The following is a 25,574-nucleotide window of genomic DNA, read 5'->3' on the forward strand; positions in this document are numbered from 1 at the left end:
GCTTGAGTGCTATTACTGGACTCGATGTATTCATCTAAAAGATGTCAAAAATAGGGATGGCAACAAAGCATAATTTATAGTTTGTGAATAATTCAACAAAAAAACATCTACATATGTTTGGGATGCAGCATTTGGTAATCTGTGCTTTCAGACCTAGTCTTTAAATGAAATGGCTGTAATTTACACAAATAATAGACAAATTAATAATACATTTTAGTTTGGAAGTTTTTGAATTTAAAAAAGGCAGTCTCATCAACAATACATTCTTCATGATTCATAAATTCATCCAAGTGTGCCAAAAGCACCTTTGGAGTCACTACTGAGAGTCACATTTCTTCTGTTGTTTGTTGATCTGTTGAAGCTGTGTTTCCACGTATGAACAGAGTGTATACTAAGAATTAGAAATATTATAGTTGTCCCTGATTATTATTATTTGTCTGTTAGTCACATTTGTCCAGCCTTTTGGTACACACATATGTTATTCTTCATACATCTTTGTAAAACAAAAGTCTAAAAAAAGCTCAAAACAAGAAAACTTTCATGCAGAGAATTCAGTTCAGCTTTAATCTAGATGAATATCTAAAAGCATAATGTTCCTCACTGTTGCCATAAACCAAAATCAGAATAATACAAATTTGAATAAAGTCAACCCAAGATATTTCCATAAAGTAATATCCCTTAAAGCTGTAACAACAACAACAGCTAATCAAGTAAAAAGTGCAAAGCACTCAAACATACATTTAAAATGAAAAGATTGTATTAAAAGCAAAATATTGTTAACGAGAACAGCCTTTTAAGAGCAACATTCACAAGACATTCAGCTTGCAGGGATTTTGAGATGTCTCTTGGCATTGCAAATTAAAGCTGTTTGTTTGGGTTTAATGGATAGAAATGTGAGAAGACAAAGAACTATGATTAGATATGATCCATCTTAGCACACATTTTCTAAAAGGGACAGTCTGACTCATAAAAATATCAAAGTTAAAACATTCATAGCACACAATCATGAAATGTGAAGTTTCAGAAGCCTGAGTAACATCAAAGATAAATATAAAGCAAATCAAATTGTAGAATTCAAAGGAATTTTGTTCAGAAACGTATTTTGATAAACTACACATTTAATGAACAATGGATGGCTGTAAAACATATACGGTCACACTTCCTGCTGGTCCGTACATAATGTAAAATCAAGGATAATAACAGCAAGTTAAGAAAAACAGTGAAACACTATAACTGGAAAGCAGAAGCTCAGCATAAAAGATAATACATTACAGATGCGCAAACACACAGAAATTTACAAGCAATTACAGTAGCAATCAACAAAAGATATGAAAATGAGCCAGACAGTTGGCCCTTGAATAGATCTATAGGCTATAAGATGTAAAAGAGCTCAGAAAGACACAGAATGACCACTTACAGAAAAAAAATGATTGAATGAAATTTACATAAGAGTTATATTTATATATTTTTGCATATTACAAAGGGCAATTTACTTGTCCATTTCTACACTACTAGTCAAAAGAAATTTGTTTCATGATCTTAAGCGTATGAAACTAGTCTTGAATATAAAAACATGCTTTTTGTATGAATGTCTTTTTTCCATTTCAATTTATTTCCATTTGTGTTATTTTATGGTGTTGATGACTTTACTATTATTCTAAAATGTGGAAACAATCAACATAGAAATGAATAGATGCGTCCAAACTTTGGACCACTAATGTACATCTGTGTTTTTGCTAACAATGTAAGATAGAGAGGAGACCTTACCTTGACAAATACTGACTACCTTGCCTGAAATGGACATGTATGGTTCAAGGAGGTGGTGAGTTTCTATATGGAAGTGACAGACTCTTCATACTGGGTTAAAGGCACCAGCTTGACAGCCAGCAGTAGGAGAAGACCAGTGATCACCTCCAGAAGAAAGGAGATCCAGGCCATGCCCATAGACCAGCCGAATGATGTGTGCACTTGAGCCATTTGCTCACGGCCCATCCGCCTTTCAGTTTCTTCCAGAGCCTTCTGAGAGTACCTGATGTACAGACTCACCCCAGAGAGAGTGAGAAGACCTGAGAAAATACATGCACAAGCACGCATGAATGCACGCACACAAATAAAACCAATTAAGCGTCACTTAGACTTCACCTTGTTGTTCTATCAGAGGTTACAAGATATTTTTCACTTTGTGGTGTACTCTAGATAGATAGATGGATTTTAAAAAGACAGTTACATATTTAGATGTGGGCTAAAAACATTAAGAAGTCTTAATTCAGTAGATCTAATTTGACCTTAAAATCTAGTTGCTCTTATTATGCTTGGCAATTTATTTTATTCAATGGCAAGTAGTTAATAGAACATTGGATGTACATGGGCTGTGATGGATTTGATGTCTTCAATGCCACATTCATAATCATTTCTGTATTCAGTCACGAGCACTGAAGCCTAAATGCAGGCAGCATTTTCCTTTGCATTAAGACTGGTATTTTGAACCTATAACAACTTTTGCTAAATGTTTTGTATGAAAAACGTATTTGTGCTATATTGCTTTTATAAAAAAAAAAAATTTTTTTTAAAACATGGTTTGATATTGTTTAATGCAATTACATTCATATAAGTGCAGCTTAATTGCCATCCAAAAGGTAGATGAATTTGTTTCTTCATCGGAACAGATTTAAGTGGGAAGATTTAAGGGGGAAGTCGTGCTCGTGGCCTAATGGTTAGAGAATTGGACTCATAATCGGAAGGTTGCGGGTTCGAGTCCCCGGCCGGCAGGGATTGTAGGTGGGGGGAGTGAATGTCCAGCGCTCTCTCCACCCTCAATACCACGACTGAGGTGCCCTTGAGCAAGGCACCGAACCCCCAACTGCTCCCCGGGCGCCTGCTCCACTGGCTGCCCACTGCTCCGGGTGTGTGTTCACGGTGTGTGTGTGCGCATTTGTTCACTACTCACTGCTGTGTGTGTGCACTTGGATGGGTTAAACGCAGAGCACCAATTTCAAGTATGGGTCACCATACTTGACAATACGTCACGACTGTACTGTACTTTAAAGAAACTTAGCATTACATCACTGACCAAAAATCAAAATCAACAAAAGAGCAATGATATGCAAGTGCTATCACAAATCTCAATGAGCTTAATGCAGTACACGTAGCAAGGTTGTTTTTAATTATATAATAAAAAGAAAAAAAAAAAGAATAGAGCAAGCTAGTGTTAGAAGCCTTGTTTGCTTTTGTTAATTGTATAATAAAAAGAAAAATAGATTACAAAAAGAAAAGCTAGTGTTAGTATTAAAAAAAATACCCAGGGAGACCCAGGGAGAAGACTGGTAGCTCAGCTTGCAGGACAGGACTGGCTGAAGACAGACAAGTGACTGGAACAAAACTCAATAAGTAAATAGATGGGGAGCACTCAGTAGCTTACGGTAGAAAGAAGAACTTGCAACACAGAGAGATAGAACAACGAATCGACAACACAAGAGAGAAAGGGAGCGCAATATTAAGGAGAGGCGAACATGAGGAACAGGTGGAAACGCTCAGACAAACAAGGAGAGAACGAGAGGGACAGGTGACGACACTCAGACAAACGAGATCAGAGACATGAGGGACAGGTGACAACACTCAAACAAACGAGGACTCTACAAGGACTAAACAAGGGGGCGAGGTAGCAGGTAACAAGGAGGCGGGACCTGAGGAGCACATGGCAGACAACAACAAAGACAGAGCCATGTGCTCACACACAACACAAACAAGGAAACATTAAACAGTGACAAAACAGACAGGGCTGTCAGGGGAGAACCCTGACAGACTCAGCTGCTCGGATTGAGTTGGGCAGGTCATTCCACCAGGAGGGAATATTTAATTTAAAAGTCTGAAAGTGATTTTGTGCCTCTTTGGGATGGTACAATAAAGCAACTTTCACTTGCAGAACGCAAGCTTCCAGAGGCACATAAGTCTGAAGTAATGAATTTAGGTAAAGGGGTGCAGAGCCAGTGGTGGTATTGTAGGCCACATTAATGCCTTACATTTTATGCGAGCAGTTATTGGTAACCAGTGCAAATTGATAAACAGAGGAGTGGCGTGCATTCTTTTTGGCTAATTAAAAATTAATCTTGCTGACATTAATTGTAAAGGTTTGATAGAACTGGAAGACCTGCCAAGAGAGCATTGCAATAGTCCAGCCTGGACAGAACAAGATGTGATTTTGATGTAAGAAAACAACAGGGGATGGACTTTTTCTCTGAAGAAAGTGTTATTATAGATTATGGTATTTTGGTGATGGTTTAAAGTTAAAATGCTTTAACGATGGATTTATTACAAACATGCAGCTTTTAACTTCACAAAACAAATTCTGATGGCACCCATTCCCTGCAGAGAATCTATGGTGAGCAAGTGATGTAACACAAAATTTGTCAAAACCTGAAGAAACAAACTCATCTACATCTTGGATGGTTTAAGTACATTTCAATAAATTTTCTTTTTTTTAGGTGAACTATTCTTTTAAGTGTGACAGAAGTCTCCAAATACTTTCTGTAAAAAAACCAAGGCTGCCTCACTTTAGTGATTCAGGTCTTTAATAGTACACTTCTCCTTCTGTTGTTAAATGCTGGTAAAATGTTTTGCAATTGTGCTAAATTGTCTGGATCCAGTGATCTTATTCCCATTCAGTCAAGCTCATATTTTACTTATAAAGCTCCCAACTTAATGTTTGCATTATCTAAGTGATTTATTTTAATAAACCCATATTTTCAGCTGCCAAAAACTACTCATCTTTTTCTGTAATCAACTGAACCAGAACTGAATACAAAAACATTCTCCAGATGCACAGAGTTTGTCTCCATAAAGACTGATCTTACTGAAAGTGCAGAGAGCCATAAACACACATGACTAGTCTACGACATCCGCTCTCAGAATTAAGAGAAGCATCAGCTATGTAAACAGGGAGGAAGTCAAACTAGCTTCCTGTGGCATCCTACGGTGCCCGATGATTCCAAGACGAGAGCCATTATTACCAAATCTTCATTAAAACAGAATGTGCTGATGTGGATAAACAGCAGCAGAAATCACATCTAATTAAACACTGACAAAATGAGAATGGATCATAAACAGAGATATAAGCCAATAAACAGAGAGTGTAGCACAGTTTCTAATTAGCATGGCCAAGAGTAGACAGGAACAAACTGACTTGTTTCTGATCTTACAACGGTTTCTTTAGAACAGTTTGTACAATCCAGGAACTACTGATTATTTTATACAGCACTGTGTGTGTATGACACAATCACAAATCACAACATGGTGAATGGAGTAATTCACTGATATTCTTAAAGGAGTAATTTTGCTGAAATTTACTCACACACAAGGATCCAATATGTAGATGAGTTGGTTTATTCATTGCTACAGATTTGGAGAAATTTAGCATTACATCACTTGCAATGGATCGTCTGCAGTGAATGGGTGCCATAAGAATGAGGGTTCAAGCAACTGATAAAAGCATCACAATAATACACAGGACTCTATTCCATTAATTAATGTCCTCTGAAGTGAAAAGCTGCGTATTTCTAATCAAATCCATTGTGTTTTTAATTTTAAACTGTGACTTCTGGCCAAAATACATGTACATAATCCATAATCACGGTTCCTGATCTCACTTATCAGCTGTTTGGACTCTCATATGACGGCACCCATTCGCTGCAGAGGATCCACTGGTGAAGCAAGTGATGTAATGTAAATTTCTCCAAATGAAGAAACCAACTCATCTACATCTTGGATGGCCTGAATATAAGTACATTTTCAGCAGATTTTCATTTTTGGGTGAACTATCACTTTAAAAGTATTATTTTATGGGAGAATGAACATTGATTAAATAAAGCCCATGTGAAATTCTCTCATGTAAAAATATTCCTTCAAAATTGCATCCATATTTCACTATACATTCTCGTCTGAAAAAAAACAAATAAAAAAACAAATGAAGACAGTATAAGTAACAAGGCAGATGCCAAAATATTACCCTCGCATTTATATTCCAAGCTTCACGGTGTTAAACACTTGCCATGTGCTCCTTATTACCACGGTGATAAATGCTGGGGTTCATTGGCTGACTCCTTTAAGGAAACCTTTATTCAAGTCATATGTCTTCAGGCAACATAGAGAGAGAACGCTCTCAGATACTGGCTTTGAGATGTTGTTTGGCGTGGGGGGGGGGGGGGGGGGGGTAAAGAGCAAGCCAGACATGTCTCAACACTGCCTGTGTGTGTATTTTTGAAGATCAAAGGAAAATTCTCCTGCCTGTGATACTTAAGTTGCTTTGGGATTTCTTACGGGGTCTCAGGAAATGAGCTCTGGTTGTACTCAGCATGCATTATTATTCTGTTTTTATTTTCTTCTGCTCATGTATGCGTTCATGAAAGAACAAAGGCAATAAAATCACATTTAAATGAGAGACTGATGCATGGTCAGAATTACTGAGGGCTGTATTATTCCTTACGTAAAACAACCCGGATATTTTTTGGTTTCACCTTTCCCTTTCCCCTTAAGATTGCCCATTTCAATCACAGAAATAGCTGGGGGGTCTTCTCTATTATCCAGTCTTCCACTTTTTCAATGTCATTCAGAGAACTGCAAAGCCAACTTTTTGAACTTGAACTTTGTTTATCTTTGTTGTACCCCATGCTAAAAAATATGCAAATATAAAATATTTTGTTCTATTTAACAAAAAATAAATAAAAAAATTACATATGTCGACTTATCTCTTGCTCATTTAATTCTTCCCTCAGGTAGATTACAAATTGTCTGTCAGTGCATGACGCGCTATGGGTTTCCTAATATTAATCACTTTGTCAGAGTTTGCTAAAAGTGATACGTTCAGTGTAAGGTGAGCACTAGTCAATGGGATTAGAACTTGTGCATTAGTCGAAGCAACCAGAATGCGGAGGCCTCTACTGCTTGCTCTTCATTGAAAGCAAACGGCTATAGTAAGTTACTTCATACTGTGTGATAATTATTGTAAATATTGTGCTGTATGAGCATGGTCACTGTTATCTCAATTTCTGCAGTTCCTTTTTCTACAGAGAATCTAACGTTATAGCCATTAGTGGTGGCGAAAAATAAATATGCTACTCCAGTAGGTGGCGACAAGTGAATGTATATATCATTTAATTAGGATTGTATTTATGTGAAACAACCCTATTTCAAGCTATTTTAACAGAACAATAGCTTTCAAAAAGTAGTGGAGACAAGGAAAGGACATTTCGGACTATTTTCAAAATGAATTACAACTGTATTGATAGTTTTCACGCAACTTCACACCCTTATAGGAACACCCACGAGGCTTTGCTCCATTGACCGCCAGTTATTTTTAATGTGGTGTGCATTTAGTAGTAATGTAGTAAAATGCTGATATTAAAAGGCGGAATTCAGTGCACACCTGATGCATACTTTGTACAGGCTAAATATTTGCGGCTTGGAAAATTGACAGGCTTATGCTGCAGTTCTATGGACGTTTTAACCTCTGGTTCTTTGAACCGGTCACTTGACTGAAAGCTATGAATTGTATTGTATGTTCACCCATGAATGCATTTCAGAAGTTTATGTTTTCTGCTGACAAACTTTTTTGCAGGCAACATATATCTTTGATTTTATAACAGTAGAGGTTTACTGAGGTAACCATGGCATTCAGTGGGTCAAACTTACTGCACAGGAGGAAATAAGAAGCAGATCCGATCAGGAGTGTCCAGCTTCTGGCCAGGGAACTGACGAGACCACAGATACCTCCAAACACCAGCATCACCAGACTCAAGGGCAGCAAGATGGCAATCACGCTATGCATGACTGAATGAAGTAAATCATAGATGTTTATCTACACAGAAATGACTTGTATAACTAAACCAACTAACATCCATACAAATGTACAAAATTATGGCTCAGTGATACATTTATAGCCAGATTTGTTGTGTTTATGAAAAGGGTTTACAGCACTCACTTTCCATCTGCCTTTCTGATTCTGAATATCCAGTGCCTTCTGCATGATTTTGGACATCTACAAAAACACAAAGCAAATCACCAGGGTGAAAATTATGAATTCTTGTAAAGCTCGAACCCTTCAAAATATTATTTTTGTAGGCTAAATAGTTCCTATTCAGCAGCTTTTTCAAACGTTTCAGTGAGCAAATAAGGTCTACATAGCGCTATATTTCTGCTCAGAACTAACAAAATTCGATTTTGCGTGAGGAGGTAACCATAGCAGCATCTGCTCGATCAGGGACTAGAAGATCGTACATCGATAAAAATTGCACATCACAAATATAACTGAAAAGCAGCTAGTGTGTTGTTTAAAAGGCGTTTCAGATAGCTGAGGCGCCAAAAGACAATTTGGGTTGCACTTGCATAAGAAGACGAACCTTCAAGCGCCAAGAAAGTTATAGAGATTTAAATGCAGATTTTTTTTAAATATGTAATTTAAATGGTCAGTTTTAAACGTATTATTGGGCTAGATGTTGTATTGTGGGTGCAATATCTATTCAATTATTTTTTAATACTTATCCAACTATGCCAGGAAAAGTCCTGTAAATCTATTGGTCAAATGAACAGTACGCACACCAGTTAAAGCCCAAGATATTGCCAATGAATAAAATGATCAGAGGCAACACACAGATCCTCACGAGTAAAGACTTGAGAATGAAAATGAGCGTCATACCATCTGTAACTCCCCAAAGTCCAGAGTTAGTGCGCGCCGGGTCGGTGTGGTTCGTGCGCTTGTCCTCGATGATGTACCAGTATTCAGTTCCTATGGCAAGTGCTAAAGAGATGAAACTGAGAACACCCGTTAAACCCCCGCAGACGACCACGAGACCGAATGTAATTTTCATATTGGTCAGACCATATGCGATTCCGCTTCAGAACAACCCAAAAGCTAAACAGAAAACCATACCATTTGGCTGCGCGACGCGATCAGATGCTAAACCGAAGGGTCTCAGGAGCTCATGGAATAAATCACACGCGCTTCCCAACAGCTGGAATAAGTGATGCTGGCTGTCCATCCAAGATGCGGACAACGTAAGATGACATGAAAGATGTAAAAGTTTGTGGTGTTAAGAAAAAAGGTGGGTTGCTTGGACATTTATTTCTCACCGGTGTGCGCAGTCCGTGTCCAACCAACACTGAGCGCAAGATTACGCATGACTGGTACAGAGGACACATGACGCAGAGTGCATAACCAACACCCTTCATGACATTATTCAACCATCCATCCTTTTTGTAATCATAAAACAAAAATACATACGAAATGCAAAGGCAACAAAATATATATCAAATGCATACAAGTATGTATCTATTTGTAAATATAAGTCTTTTCACACTAATTTCCCATGATTTTTTAGTCTCACTGCAAAAGCAATTTAGACAATGTAATATTTTAGAGCTGAGCTATCTTAATAACTATTATTGATTCCTCATGACCTGAACATTTCCAGGTTTTCCCATGATTCCCAAGAAAACTCTTGTTACAGGTACAATATTTACTTTTTATTTCAGTTTTTATAACAGACAAACGAACAAAAAGACTTAAAGAACAAGAGATAAGACTGAAAAATGTCCCTTAAACATTTTACAGGAGAGTATTTTTATTATGATCATTTTAAAATAAATACTATAAAAGGAGGAACAGGTGACATGACAGAAATGTAATCTCAAGGTAACATTTATAAAACATACAGCGTTCCATGACGTACAAAAGAAAGAAAAGTAGAAAGTGAGGTCCACAAAAAAATTAGACCACAGCAAAATGAAACTCTTTACTCCTCCCCCATCGCAGTCTGGATGATCTGAGCCTTCTTGATCTTCACCACCTCTTCAAATTTATCAATCGCCTGTTTACACGATTTTTTCTGAAAGATTACAAAACATGTTACTTAATTTATACTCTTAGCATGTAAATGACAAAATCAAGTAAAATATACAGTTCTGTTGCAAAAAAACATTTTAAAGTATAATAAATTAATTATTATACTTTAATATATATATATATATATATATATATATATATATATATATATATATATATACACACACACACACACACACACACACACACAGTATCTCACCCCTCACATTTTTTATAAATATTTTATTATATCTTTTCATGTGACAACACTGAAGACTTGCTACAATGTAAAGTAGTGAGTGTACAGCTTGTATAACAGTGTAAATTTGCTGTCCCCTCAAAATAACTCAACACACAGCCATTAATGTCTAAACCGCTGGCCACAAAAGTGAGTACAGTAAAGTGAAAAGGTCCAAATTGGGCCCAATTAGCCATTTTCTCTCCCCAGTGTCATGTGACTCGTTAGTGTTTCAAGGTCTCAGGTTTGAATGGGGAGCAGGTGTGTTAAATTTGGTGTTCTCTCTCTCATACTGGTCACTGGAAGTTCAACATGGCACCTCATGGCAAAGAACTCTCTGAGGATCTGAAAAATTTTTTTTTTTGCTCTACATAAAGTTGGCGTAGGCTATAAGAAGATTGCCAAGACCCTGAAACTGAGCTGCAGCACGGTGGCCAAGACCATACAGCGGTTTAACAGGACAGGTTCCACTCAGAAAAGGCCTCGCCATGGTCGACCAAAGAAGTTGAGTGCACGTGCTCACGGCATATCCAGAGGTTGTTGTATGAGTACTGCCAGCATTGCTGCAGATGTTGAAGAAGTGGGGGGTCAGCCTGTCAGTGCTCAGACCATACGCTGCACACTGCATCAAATTGGTCTGCATGGCTGTCGTCCCTGACAAACAGTTTGCTGAAGACAAGCAGACTAAGGACATGGATTACTAGAACCATGTCCTGTGGTCTGATGAGACCAAGATAAATTTATTTGGTTCAGATGGCGTCAAGCGTGTGTGGTGACAACCAGATGAGGAGTACAAAGACAAGTGTGTCTTGTCTACAGTCAAGCATGGTGGTGGGAGTGTCATGGTCTGGGGCTGCATGAGTGCTGCCAGCACTGGGGAGCTACAGTTCATTGAGGGAACCATGAATGCCAACATGTACTGTGACATACTGAAGCAGAGGCTGGGCCGCAGGGTAGTATTCCAACATCCCAAACACACCTCCAAGACGACCACTGCCTTGCTAAAGAAGCTGAGGTTAAAGGGACTGGCCAAGCATGTCTCCAGACCTAAACCCTATTGAGCATCTGTGGGGCATCCTCAAATGGAAGGTGGAGGAGCGCAAGGTCTCTAACATCCACCAGCTCCGTGATGTAGTCATGGAGGAGTGGAAGAGGACTCCAGTGGCAACCTGTGACGCTCTGGTGAACTCCATGCCCAAGAGGGTTAAGGCAGTGCTGGAAAATAATGGTGGCCACACAAAATATTGACACTTTGGGCCCAATTTGGACATTTTCACTTAGGGGTGTACTCACTTTTGTGGCCAGTGGTTTAGACATTAATGACTGTGTGTTGAGTTATTTTGAGGGGACAGCATATTTAAACTGTTATACAAGCTGTACACTCACTACTTTACATTGTAGCAAAGTGTCATTTCTTCAGTGTTTTCACATGAAAAGATATAATAAAATATTTACAAAAACGTGAGGGGTGTACTCACTTCTGTGAGATACTGTATATATACATATACATATATATATATATATATTATACACACACACACACACATATATACACACTGCAAAAACATAACTTAAAATTATGAAAAAATATATATTTAAAAAAAAATTATGTTATGTATTTATTGTGTTAGTTAGCTGTTTTTTTTTAACCTAGTCAAAATAACTCAACTGCAGTTTAATTGAGATTAATTGGAATGCACAATGAAAAAACATGATTTCTGAGAATTGTTAAAAAATTGAGTTATCCGTTTTTGCAAATGAACTCTTCATACATACACACACATATATATATATATATATATATATATATTAATATTGCCAAATACTGTCACCTTATAGACTTTATTCTTTGCCCAAGTCACTTTTGGCTTGCTGAGTTGTGGTTTTAAGATAAATTAATATTCATTGATTTAACTGCAGTGACATTACCTGATTATAACAAAATTTGAACTGAATTAAGCTGGATAATTACACTAACTTCGAAATACTGAACTGAATCAACAATGAGATGAATGATAATTATTGCCTTACAAATGACACCATTGCCTTCTGTAGAGGGGCTTATAGCTGAATTTAACTAGTTTCAATTGATGAATTTTGCAAAATTGACAGGGTTATTTTAGTATAATTTAAACACTATTATAGTTATTGATATTTTGAATTAGTTTTTATTTTATATTTTCTGTTTTAGTCATTTTGTTGTGTGATTGTCATTTTCTAAGAAATATTAAATGTTATTTATTTTAGTACAAAATTATACACAGTTCAAATTTATTTCAATTTCAAGTAACAAATTGTTTTATGGTTATAGTTTTCTATAAAACACTAAAATGACACATATCGAACTGAAACAACAAACTAATTTGAGATGAATAATGACACTTATTTGTTTTGTAGAGCTGCTTTGCAGCTAAAAACTGAATTTGTTTCATAATTGGTGAATTTAACTTTTATGTTCCTGCTTACTAATATGAAGCAGCTTTGAAACTGAATGTATTGTATAAAGCTCGTGTAAAAGCGACTACATTATTTGTCAGTGAGCTCATACTTACGATGATAAACTTCTGTCTCTCTTTCTGAAGTTTCAGAAACTCCTCCACTGTCAGACTATCCACAGTCTTCTTCAGCAAGATAAAATCACAGGCAGGAGAATGTGTCTTATGCTCTTTCCTGATAATGCAAGAAAACCACAGCGCATCAGGAACAACATCATAACAAGAGAACTGATGACATTTAATAAATCAAATAACCCTGACTTTAATCCCATTAAGGTACACAGACAAAGCCTCTCTCAGCTCTCTAATAGTATAAAGTTTAACAGACACAGACTCACTCAGGGTCATCCTCAGGTTCCCATCCCTCCAACTCTTTCAGACAGAAGAAACACTGCGCTGTATCTGGACTATTCTCCCACGGGGTGTGAATAAATCCAGCTTTGGCCATCTATAGAACAATAAAGCAGCATAAAAGATGAAAAAACTGCATTTCAGCAACTACAAAACCATTTTTCCCATCTTGACGGATCAAAGGGTTTCCTCACGTTTTCTGGAGTGCAAACGCAGCCCTCTTCAAACGGCCAACCAACGAATGTTTGAAGTCTGTTCTCATAAAAGTACATTTTAGTCTGGTCGTCACTACTACGATCCATTTTCTGGAATAATATAATAAAATAATATGATAAAGGACCCAGGCACACGCTCGGCTTGCTTGTTGTTGTCTGTTCTTCCGGTTAAAGTTTAAAATTTTGAGCGCGAGTTTTGATTGGCTACAGATCCCACGCATGCGCAGATCGAGAATATCCTATACAACTGCATATATAACATTATAATGTTATTAATAATATGATATTCATAATAAAGTAACTTTCATTTTATGGAAATCGTAATTTACTCTTTTTTGCAGAGAGATTGTACTGTGGTTTATTAGAGCTCTTTGGTTTTTGTGTCTTGCTCATTAAACGTTTATAAGGCACATGAGACCTTTTCATGTGTTTTAGAAACTGTTCACAATAATGAATGGCGTTTCAGTAGGATTAGGTTGTATCTTTACCAAAAGTTTTCTCTAAAGTTGCAACATTAATCTCTGTAAGACTGCTGTTCTGAAACTGGTTAACAATAGCATTAAGAATTATTGGGTTTAAAACTGATATCTTATCATGCAAGTCTTCTTTACAAACAATGCTGGTTCTCTCTGTAATAATGCGAAATGTGTAAAGCACACAGCAACAGCAAATACTGCTTGCATAGGACTCAGTTCTGATGCCTTGGCAGCCAATTAAATTCAGAACAGAACCAATCCATTTGTTTCATCTAAAACCACGTTACAGTAAATGAGATGCATTCCTCCAGAATTAAGAGACAGGATTTTATTGTAATAACTGTAAAACCTTTCCAGGTGGTCTTAAGAAAGAGAAAGCAAATAAATCACAATAGGAAATAAAATGAATTTAATCCTGGTACCTTTCATTTTGGTGAGACAGAGTAATTACTGTGAATCCTGTTCTATTTTGGTTGCTTGGCTTCCCTAGTTAGCTTAAAGACACAACAAGAAGAGTTAATTTACCAGGCCTAAGTATATATAAATGCCACGTATGTCCATGTGTTGCAAACACAGCAGTCTGTAACCCCAGAGAGTAAAACAAGCCTCACTGGAACTGACAAACATTGACATGATAATGAATAATAGCATGAAAGACAAGACAATAATGGGTAATTAAAGTAAAAAAAAAAGTAATTAAAAAAACAACAACAGTAATGGTTAACAATAGCATTCAAGAATTATTGGGTTTAAAACTGATATCTTATCATGCAATGATAATGTGTCAATTTGAAAATGAACAGAGATGATAAAAGTGATTTGCCATAGTAATAGCATGCTTTGCGAGTTTTATGTAAGATCATTACCTCACACATTTTGCCTAACAGTGTGCAATAGTGAGCTGATACGATAAAGGTTCATGTCATGTTTGTATTCTGTTTATACAGGCTCATTTTGTATAGGACTATAAACCAGAAATGGTAAATAATACATGCGTAATGCTGAATACTGACTCTACATCAAATGCTGACTGATGGGAAAACAGATGTCCAAATATTAAACCTTAATCGTACCAATTTATTTTCTCACATCTGTAAATCCAAGAGTTTAACACAGGTGAGTGACAGTTCCTTAAATGTCCACATAGTGTCAGTATTCCCAGAGGGAAGAGCTGTCTGCATTCTCTCCATCGCCTTTCAGATTGCCTCCTTGGTCTCCACGTAGATATTTGCCATTTTTGCCCCTTATAGCTATCCGTCCATGCTCTAAGAACTCAAAGCAGAAATCTTCAGGTGTGTCTCCATCAGTGCACACCAAGCCACTGTTGGACACGTACCAGAATTTTCCACCAACACCTATAGGAATTCAATACCGGTCAGCTTCATAACATACATGACTTGAACCCTGGTTAATTTCATTAGCACAAAAAAAAGTGACAAAGTGCTAAAAATTATATTTAAATATTTTTTGCATATATAAAATGTTGAATGTTGAAATTCACTTTTTGGTCACCTAACATTTATTATATTTCATAATATTGTATTATTCTTTTATGGTTGTAAGAAAATACTATAAGTAGATAAATCAGTTACCATGAAAATCATTTCCACCTGGTAAATTAATTAAATACATTTGGACATTTCTGACATAGATTACATTTAATAATAACATAATCGAGTCAGTTTCACTAGAAGTTCACAATCGTTGTATAGCTACTACTAACATTGCCTGGAAAAGTTCTATATACCTATTTTTCCATCATCTAACATTTGCTGTATATCATAATGTATTCTTGTTTTATTGTCATAAAATTACATTTAATAATGACTTAATCAAGTCAGATTCTAGAAGTGTGTAAAACTGTAACAATACCTAAAAAAAAATCTATATTTCTCTTTTTTTATTATCGAACATTTGGTATGCATCATAATGTTCATAATGCATCATTTATTGCAGTTTTACGGTTAAAAGACAGTACCGTATGCCCTCTTACAGGTAACTAGTTCCCTTGAAAATCAATTTCAGCAGATACATTTTTTGACACTTCTGTCATCTAATTACAACATAAATCAATTCCAGGAAATAAAAGCTGTTATTTGCTTTCCAGAAACCTGCTTTAGGATTTATTACAGCACAAAAATTATTGACAATGTGGTCGGATTAAAACTCACCTTTAATGTGATATGTGCCATCATTGAACTGCAGTGTAAATATGTCATAGACTGAACGATTGGCATCCAGTGTATTAGAGTTCTTGTGGTGGCAAACATAACCATTCTCTCCCCTCAGGATCAGAATGGGCCTATTGATCAGCTTCAGAATCAACTGCTCGTCCTCACCTGGAGGAAAAAACAGGGTGACATATTATATTCTTGTATATTTCTCAAATAACATTAGATTTGATTTAGATGTTTTGATTTTGTTTGTGAGTAGTATCAGTATGAACTCACCCACAGAGTCACTGACTGCAGCAAGCTGGCCATTTTTCTTGGTGCATATGTATTTTCCATTGCTGGCTTGCAGTGCCACCCGTCGACCGAGCCACACTATGTCAAACATGGTGTTGGCACCGCTGCACACAGTGGGAGATTGTATACATAAGTGTTAATAAAACATGTACACCCACAGAGAACAGGAGTAAATGAAATGGCTTTACAATTTCTGTTATATTACTGCCGTGTTCCAGATGTTATGGATGCATTTAATCATAGTTACATAATAGTAATGTTGCTTGCCCTCATGTCATATCTCATATAAGTGGAAAAGAATCATTTATTTTGAAAATTTTGAAAGTAAAACTAAATCTTACACTTCTGTGGCTGTTGACTGGATGCCTCCATGAGTGACAAGCGTCCAGTAATTCCCTTCGTTAGTTCTGAATTTGCACTTTCTTGTGTCTTTATCAATTTCCATTTGAAATGTCTCCATGTCTGTCTCATCATCCTGATTGGCTGAGACACTCACTCCTGGTGAAACACAGAGAAACAGAACATAAGACAAAACTGTTATTCATTGCTTTTAATTTAAAACAGGCATATATGGGAGAGCAGGGCAATTTTGCTTAATTATTTAAATAATGTTCAGAATAAAGCTTTGGAATTGTACCTCAAACATTAACAGTTTTATTTGATATTTTATAAGTTAAAACATTTCTAAATGAATTAAGTCAGATTCAGTTTAACTATAAGTTCATGAAGGCTGTATAACTATAATAAACACCTGAAAAAGACCTTCAATTTATATATTTTGTGTGAACATACACTACTATTCAGAAGTTTGGTGTCAGTAAGAATTTTTAATGATTTGAAAGAAGTCACTGATGCTACATTTATAGTAAAAACAGTAATATTATGAAACATCACAATAAAAAAAAAACTGTTTCCTATTTGAATATATTTTAAAATGTCCTTTATTCCTGTGATGGAAAAGCTGAATTTTCATCAATCATTACTCCGGTCTTCAGTGTCACATTCAAAAACCTTGCTAGAAAAAAAAAATTATATAATGATTTAAATGCTGAAAACTATTTGTAAGACTCTTTGATGAATAGAACGTTCAAAACAACAGCATATGATTATGAAACTCAGCCTTAACAGTGACATTATGTGAACACACAGCAAATTCGAAATAATAAAGTGTAAACCCACCTAAAATTGCTGAAACTTTCTTAAATAAAACATTCAAACACACAAAAGTCACTCTTATTACTATGCCCCAATACAATCACACAGATTAACACTGACTGTTAGAACAATATGCAACATGCTATTCCGAGGACGTTTCAAATACATCTGCTTAAACAATATAGCATGTGTTTGTCCTGAACTTTCCCCTAGTTTGGAATCCTGAAGGGAGACAAAGCACCAGCATGATTAACTTCACTGCCACGCACAACAGGCATCAACCTGACTCTGAGCCCTATTCTAGCGCAACGTCTACAGCGGACCATGTTTATTTAAGAATCACATCTATAGTTAATGGAGCCCAAACATGTCACTCTGCTGTCTATAAGCATCCTTTATTTCAATGCAAGATCACTGATGTTTTGAAATTAGGTTTACTCATTCAGTCATGACAGATTCATTCCGAGTCACTGTATTATTTGTAACATTAACATTTACACAACATAATCCACTGGCTGTGGTCTGAAACATTATTTATATCCAAGCCATTCATCTTGATTTGGTTGTTTAACAGATGTAGACTTTGTGTGTTTCTATAAAAAAAACTATGTATCTACAGTTCATTCATGCATTCCTATTGGCAAACAACATTTCTGTATGCATCTACATTACCATTCAGTGCAGTAGGGCAAAACCACTTGTGATTGTATCTTTGCACTGATAAAACCTTGGCATAGAAACCGCGACCTTGGCAGGGTCAGAGGCCTCGCTGCACCCTGCTGGGTTTCTATGCTAATTAGTTCTGGGACTTTGTCATGGCATTCATCTTAAACATCTTAAAAACAGGACACAAATGAACCAAAAGAGTGCTTTACTTGCAAGTGGCAAAAGTATGATCAATCAATTCACAATTTTGTTTAGGTTAAGAGACCTAATAATAGGTTTAATAGTTTAAGGTCAAGTTTTCAAATGTTATTTGCTATTTATTAAAAGTATTATTTAAAATTAAACATGTATGTACACTACTATTCAAATAATTAATAATAATTAAGATTTTATAATGTTTTTGAAAGAAGTCTCCTAAAAAATGTAAAAACAGTACTATTCTCAAATATTATTACAATTTTCTATTTGAATATACTTTAAAATGTAATTTATTCCTGTGATGTAAAGCTTAATTTTCAGCCGACATTACTCCAGTCTTCAATGTCACATGATCCTTAAATTATTCTAATATGCTGATTTGGTGCTCAAGAAACATCTTATACTTATTATCATCAATGTTTAAACAACTTTTGCTTGATATTTGTTTTGTGATACACTACCATTCAAAAGTTTGAGGCAAGTAAGAGTTTTAAAAAAGAAGAAATTCTTACTTTTGTTCCCCAAGGACGCATTCAACTGATCAAAAATGACAGTAAAACATTTGTTACAAAAGATTCTTTTGAAAATAAATGCTGTTTTTTTTACTTTCTGTTTATCAAAGAATCCTGAAAAATGTGTCATGGATTCCACAAATTTATTAGACAGCAAAAGCTATTTATAATCAATATAATATATTGGTTTAATGTGGTACAATTTAATATTCTGGTTTAATTTCAAAATATTACTTTTTAACTGTATTTTTGATCAAATAAATGTAGCCTTGGTGAGCATAAAAGACTTATTTCAAAAACATTTAAAAACCTTATTTAAAACTTTTGGTAATGCAAGTAATTTAAAATCATGAGCCATATTTAAAAATATCTAAATTAATTATCATAAAATTGGTAAATAAATCAATAAAACTATCGTATTATTTGAGCTTCTTCAAAGATGGCAGCCAACCAACTTTAAGAGGTCTTCAAATGCTTTTGAAGATAATAACTTTTGTCTGGTAGGGCAAATAAATGATTCAACTGCATAATCAAACAAAACCGACAGCATCGTGCAAGATGCATCAAACAGATTGTCGTGGCTAAGGCACAAAGTGGATGTATCCGAAAATATCCCTTGATCATTTTCTTAAGCCTTTAACAGGCCAGATCCTGCACCCAGATCCTGCACCCTAGCATCCTTCTCCCTCCACCCTGTCATCCTTCCTGCCCCTCCCCTTCTAATGCTGTAACCTCTCCTAATTCTCAGCATGCAAAGAGACACAAAGCTGCACTGTAGGGCCCAGTAAGCAGCTTTTTGGAGTAGCGTATGTACAATCCTCCAGCTCCGAGGAAAACCAGTCGGGGGGCTGAAGTAATACTATTGTTTCAACGGGACTCTGCAGGGTGCCTGAGACATGCTGGGAAAGAAACCAGGCCTATCAGCAGAATCTGCTGCCATCGATCACTCCACCATGGAATGTTTTTTTTTTTTTTGCTATGATTTAGGTTTACTGTGAGCCTGTGTTTCTCCCTCTGCCTATAATTTTCTCTCACACTGCGTGGACTATTTTTACAAATCATCTTGGCCCATCAATAGACACTACCTGGTCTTACTTTGGAATTGGGTTCTATAATCCGTATATATATATATATAATTCCTAATGGCATTAAATGATAGAAACATGTGGTTTGCAGTGTTAGTGCATTGTTTTTGTTGGAACCTGAGTACAACTACCAGCCAAAGTTGCCAAAAACAAAGTCTCATTTCTAATCAAGACAAAATCAGGGATAATGAAAAAGAAACAGCTTCAGATGTTTCTCTTTCTCAGATCAGACATCACTCTGCTGCAGCGGTTTTCATTTCTGCGGCCCGTTACACTTTATTTTCCAATTTCACGTCTGACTCTGCTTTAGTTTTGCACCAAAGATAGAAGAAGAGAGGCCAGCTGGGGCAGGACACTCTATCTCCTCTGTTGATCATTCCTCATCCACGGCATTGTGATTACTGATCTCAATCCTGAACTCCTGTGAATGACCTCACTCCCATCACAGAATGCTACCTCTCAATTTACCAACCCATTTCTGTTGTATGGTAACAGTACCCAGAGACAGAGACAGTGAGAGGGCCTTCTCAAAACTGGGGCAAGTAGATCGCTGCATGCGTGCCAGGTCAAATACTTATTGGAGAGCACAAGAGGTATGGGAGAACACTACAAAACGTGACTACAGTCTGCATAGATTTTGGTTTAACATGCATGTATACAGTGGGGTTCAAAAGTCTGGGGCTACATTGGAATTCTGGGAAAAAAAATACAATAAGCACATCAGGAGTGCATACTGCTTGAGTGCTGCTGTCACCAAAGCAGAAAGGGGACAAACTAAAGACATTCTGAAACTCATGTTAATTTTTCAATTCAACTTTCACTCATGATGATAATACAATTTGTCATGAAAAAAAAAGATTAAATTGTAAAAATGCAAAATATAAATTTCCACTAGTGGTCCCAGACATTTGAATCCCATTCTATGTGAAGGTGTTTACTTAGAAATATTTGGCCCAAAACTAAAGCTGTGATCTCCAAATGTGCCAAGACAGTCTGAGATTAATTTTTAATGGTTAAGTGATGCCACAATCCACTGTCTCACATTTTGTTAGCTTCTTTTTTTTTCTTTTCTTTTCTTTCTCTATATCTCTTCCTTTGTGCTCATCTCTTTTTCACCTTCCGGGCCGGATTAGAATGCTCCAGGTGAACACTGTGGAGGTGATGAAGAACATGGTAACAGATCACCCCGTCTGAGTGCATGCCATCTTTCCAACTCAAGTATGTGTGCCACACAAAATGTGCCATAGCTGCTGCAAAAAAGTACACCACAACAAAAGCAAGAGAATAAAACGTTATATCTCAGCCAATAATAGCGATATTTCTGAAAAACGACCATGCAATGTCACTACTCATTATTGATTAAAAGATCATCTGTGAGTTTGTGTTGCATCCCAGGGCGAGAGGCCTGGGGCTTAATGAACGTCAGACCTGCAGAGCTGATTGGCAGCCCTGTCTGAAGGCATCTCTGGTTCCCTTCATCATGTAGAGACTCTCTAAAAGAAATGAACTGCTTCATCCATTAGCAAAATTACTTTACCTAATTGCTTTTTTGCACAGAATGAATGTGCAATAGATGGGGAGAGATGCTTCTCGTTCATTAAGAACAAATGTTCCATCTGGCCTGTGTCATTTTCCCTGTCTTTTTTCACCCATAATGAAATGCCTAGATTTTTTTTTTTTGGTAATATGTTGATACTTGATATTTCCTAATGTTGAATCGACACTGAACCATTTGAAGCAAGAGAAACACACCATTGCAGGAATCTTAATGCATGACTCAAACATCTCACATCTTAATTTTGATTACAATCCAGAGCTTTTGACTATGGCTTCAGCTGCTAATATTGAAGGCCTCACAATTTTTCGGAGGATTTGTATAATACCTGCCCTGCAACCTACTTAGCTGGTAAAATTAATTAAAATTCTTTGTGCTGGTGCACATGTTTTTCTACCAGAAACTAACTTTTTGAATGGCCTTAAATGACTCTATCCCATGAGTAAACTAAACTGACAATACAACATCATGTCCTCCTCAGGGGTACTGCTGCTAAAGTCTTTGATTTATGATCTTTTAACAGTGACAATGACAAAAAAAGCCATACCGTCCACCTATCCACACCCATAATGCATTATGTCTCTATTCATTGTGATTTTGTGCCTGATCTTTCTTCTTCCTCCTGTCTGTCTTGTTCTCTTTTCTGCTGTATACTTTCACACTTTCCATTGTCTCTTTTCCCCCTATTGGGTTTTTCTGCCTGTCGGGCCAAACCCCAACTGCTCCCGAAGGACTCTCTGATTTGCGTCCCCATTGTAGCCCAGCACATTGCATGGTCCCCAGATAAAGAAATGCGGCGGAAGGCTTGTGTTTCTGAAAGCGGACTCCACCATCATTGAAATGCCCCTGTCCACTCAATTATTTAGCACACCTTGCCACTAGTGTGTGCATGCATGTGGACATGTGCATGTGAGTATATCAGAGCATATTCTTCCTATTTTGTTATATAAATAAACTAACTAAAAGTGTATCACTCTTTGAAAAATTCTGCGCAAATATGTGCACATCTGTGAGAATGAAAACGAGAGAGAGAGAGATGGATGAGTGTACTGGAGAGGACAGGATCTGTTACTGACCCAGCTTCCTATGGTGGATATTCAAAGCCATTCAGTTTCTCCAGTAATTTATCTATTGCAGGTGGCTCAAAATGCTTACCAGGAGCTCTGCGCTGGAGATAATGGATAATGTTACAGCATGCAAGATTTACATTATAGAACTTAGTAGCTCAGTCAAGACAGGAAGCTACAATAATGCAGCATGTTTGTTAGCAGAGCACATTGCCAGCGAATAAAAATCGGCCATGTCTCGCAGATTAATATTTGCCTACTCAGCTGAAAAGACAGCTGCTGTATATTATTTCTGTGAGGTCACGCTCATGGGCGTGTTCACCTGCTCTCCAGGCTAGTTTTCATATATTTGACTATGTATGCATAGTTTGCAATGCAGCTGCAATTTTGCATGAAGGTTATTTTCATGCACTGGTGTGCTTGCGTATAAAAACACTAATGAGGACCGAAACGGACAGCGCAACAGTGCAAATTATTCTCAGACTACTAAAATCTAATCAATTTGTTTAGCATATTATTCAGTCTGAAAATCAAATTTTTCACAAAACATTTCCATTACAATCAACATTTACATGCTTTAACTCCATACTCTAGATTTCTATATCTGGTTACCCAACAGGTATTAGAGGTACTTAATAGATGTAATGAGGACTCACATCTGTTACACAAGACTCCACAGGAGTGCTAAGGGACAGGGAAAAACCTTATTTTGAGAGTTCCCTTGAATCTTCTTTGAAGGGATAGTAAATTAAAAAAGTAAATTCTGCCATCATTTACTCACTCTCGTGAACCTGTATGACTTGCTTTCTTCTATGGAACATAAAAGACAACATTTTGAAGAACGTTTCAACTGTTTTTGTCCATACAACAAAACTCAATATTGTCCAAAACAACATTAGACCCTACCGACTTTCATTGTACAGACAAAAAAGACTTAGCCACACATGTTTGAAAACGACAGGTGAGTAAATAGAGACAGAAGTTAATTTTAAAGATTGTATTCATTCAATTCTATAGCAAAAATGAGGCTAGTCGCTGAAGCATGTGGACCTCCTAAAGGGGAACGTCAAAAGAAATTCAAGTAGCACCACTTACCTTGTCGGATAGAAACAAATCTGTTGTTGGCGGCCTGAAACACCACTTGCGGATGGCTTTCCTCAAGATCAAACAGCTCGTCTTTGCCGGGTTTGGAGCAGCGTCCAGAGCGCAGAGTTCCAGTGGGCCCCATGGGGGTCAAGTACTTCCCCTCACAGTCCTTGAAGGCCAACTTGCCTGATTTCAGTTCCAAAGTGTAGCCTGTCCCACGGCCATTTTCAGAGGACAGTTTCCCATCATTGCTCAGAAACCGGCTGTCACTGGTTTTAAGACAATATTTGCCATCCATGTACACAAGAGTTAGAAGAGCATCCACACCCCAAGGGATGTTACTGTCCACAGCAATCTCTCCCTCTGGAGATGCTAGATGGGCATAGCGTTTGCGGGCCACGCTGAGCAGATTGGCCTGTGGGTGCAGGGCCAGGTGCATGGCCCATAGTTCTGTCTCGCCAATGGTCTGAGCAAAGCAGGACAAGTAGTCCTCTGAACCTCCAAAGAAGCGCATATATGGCTCAGACTGCAGGGCCCAGCGCCCGTCTGACTGTGCTACAATCAGAAAGCGGCAGTCGTTCTCTTTGGTTTCAGCTTCACAGCTTACCTTGCCATCTTTGTCGGAAGCCAAGTAGCGCCCCAGGTGACTGTGCAGGTAAACCACCTGACCATCATGCTCATCCTGTTCCAGAGTCCAGATCTGCTTCTTCTTTAGACTCGGAGCTGAAGCGTTCATCTTGAAGCCAAAGGCCTCCGCTGTTAGATAGCGATTCTCATAATTAATAAGCCCGAATTGTAGCTTGAGGGCTTTACTACCATTGGAGGGCATCCTGGCTTATAACCCAGATGGAAGCCAGAGAGTATTGAAAGTCCAGAGAAGAAGCTGAAGAGCCTGCAGACTTACAATGTTAACTCCCCTACTTGTCCTGATTAATTTGCTTCCTATTGTAAAAGAGTAAAGTGAAATCCACTTAGTGTAACGGACTCTTTTCAGCTACCGGCCTTAACTTTTTTTAGTAGACTGCTCCTAAATTCCTCTTTTGGTTTTGTTCTTGGTCCTTGGCCTCTCCGCTCAGTAAAAACAGCGTCTTGCTCCCCGGAGAGCTTGCAGAGGCTCTGGAGATTTTTTTCCCTGTGTTTCCTAATCAGATCAGATTATAATCAGGAGGACTCAACACCACAATCCAGAGAGCTGCTGACGTCACCCTGATCCCAACGGTTCCTTTTCCTCTGTGCCTCTTTCACTCGCTTCCCCGGTCTCATTCCTTTTCCTTCTCAATTTACCTGCGTTTTTCTGTCCTCTCCAGTGGCTGCCTCTGGGACTGTGGGACGGCTGATCTCTTAAAGAGATGCTCAAGACTGAGTCGCACTGTTTTACTTCTTCTTCTCGATGCTTGACTCGTCTCAGTCCATCAGGTTTACATCTCATTAGTTTGTCACCTCCTTGTCCTCTTCTAAGTCACTTTACTTGAGTCACATCCTCAGAACTTGTGCGTGCCTTAAATAGACAAATCGTTCTCCTCCGAGACCTCGAGAAATTGCAGCATTTCACTGTGCAAGGTGCCCACTATTTGCCAGGCCAGCTTGTGCCATGTCAACAAACGCCACCTGAAGTACAGTGCAGCTTTTCTGGTGTACTTCAACACCTTTTCTACCTCCCTTTCACCTGTTGTCCTAGCCTCTTATCTTTCTTTTTCTACGTCCTTTCTCCTTTCTCGCTATATTGGATGTATTCTTACACTAGAGACCATTTATGGAGGCCCAGTTCCACCCGTTCTATAGTGCTCCTGCTTTTGTCCTCCTCCCCAGTCTCTAACTCTTTGCTGATGGCGCTTTGACACAAAGCTGGGTAACCAGAGCCCTCCCCCAGCACCCGTGGTAGTGGCCTGAGAGGGGGATCGGCTTTCCAGTGTACACTCAGGATACAGTTACACGACTTCTCTGATTCCGAGCTTGGTGGGTCATCTTTATTACGGCAATGTGTGCATGGGTGTGAGAGTGTACTTGGAGGTAACAAACAGATGCTTATTCAAAGATGCCTGACATGTAGCCATTGAAGACCAATTTACTGTGACTGAACACATCTCTCTAGCTCATTTCCAGTCACATAAGTTGTTTGCTTAGCATTTCACTGGC

At 37.6% G+C, this 25,574-nt stretch overlaps 3 protein-coding genes across 3 annotated transcripts; all 3 read right to left on the reverse strand.

Annotated features, from left to right (window-relative positions):
• Window positions 1-1,104: 1,104 nt before the first annotated feature.
• LOC306857450 (transmembrane protein 235-like) lies at window positions 1,105-9,151 on the reverse strand. The gene is made up of 4 exons (XM_079397401.1): window positions 8,687-9,151; window positions 7,973-8,029; window positions 7,684-7,821; window positions 1,105-2,066 (listed from the first exon to the last, which is right to left on the reverse strand). The coding sequence occupies exons 1-4, from the start codon at window positions 8,856-8,858 to the stop codon at window positions 1,831-1,833; spliced, it is 603 nt and encodes a 200-aa protein (XP_079253527.1). The 5' UTR covers window positions 8,859-9,151; the 3' UTR covers window positions 1,105-1,830.
• Window positions 9,152-9,493: 342 nt separating this feature from the next.
• Window positions 9,494-13,347, reverse strand: LOC306857549 (baculoviral IAP repeat-containing protein 5-like). The gene is made up of 4 exons (XM_079397534.1): window positions 13,150-13,347; window positions 12,943-13,052; window positions 12,662-12,779; window positions 9,494-9,875 (listed from the first exon to the last, which is right to left on the reverse strand). Exons 1-4 carry the CDS (start codon window positions 13,255-13,257, stop codon window positions 9,783-9,785), a joined length of 429 nt encoding a protein of 142 aa, XP_079253660.1. The 5' UTR covers window positions 13,258-13,347; the 3' UTR covers window positions 9,494-9,782.
• A 613-nt stretch (window positions 13,348-13,960) lies between these two features.
• LOC306857421 (fascin-2-like) lies at window positions 13,961-25,252 on the reverse strand. The gene is made up of 5 exons (XM_079397360.1): window positions 23,448-25,252; window positions 16,456-16,612; window positions 16,097-16,218; window positions 15,818-15,985; window positions 13,961-15,001 (listed from the first exon to the last, which is right to left on the reverse strand). Exons 1-5 carry the CDS (start codon window positions 24,265-24,267, stop codon window positions 14,796-14,798), a joined length of 1,473 nt encoding a protein of 490 aa, XP_079253486.1. The 5' UTR covers window positions 24,268-25,252; the 3' UTR covers window positions 13,961-14,795.
• Window positions 25,253-25,574: the final 322 nt, after the last annotated feature.

The sequence above is a fragment of the Barbus barbus genome (genome assembly GCF_936440315.1).
Source record: "Barbus barbus genome assembly, chromosome: 38".
NCBI lineage: Eukaryota > Metazoa > Chordata > Actinopteri > Cypriniformes > Cyprinidae > Barbus > Barbus barbus.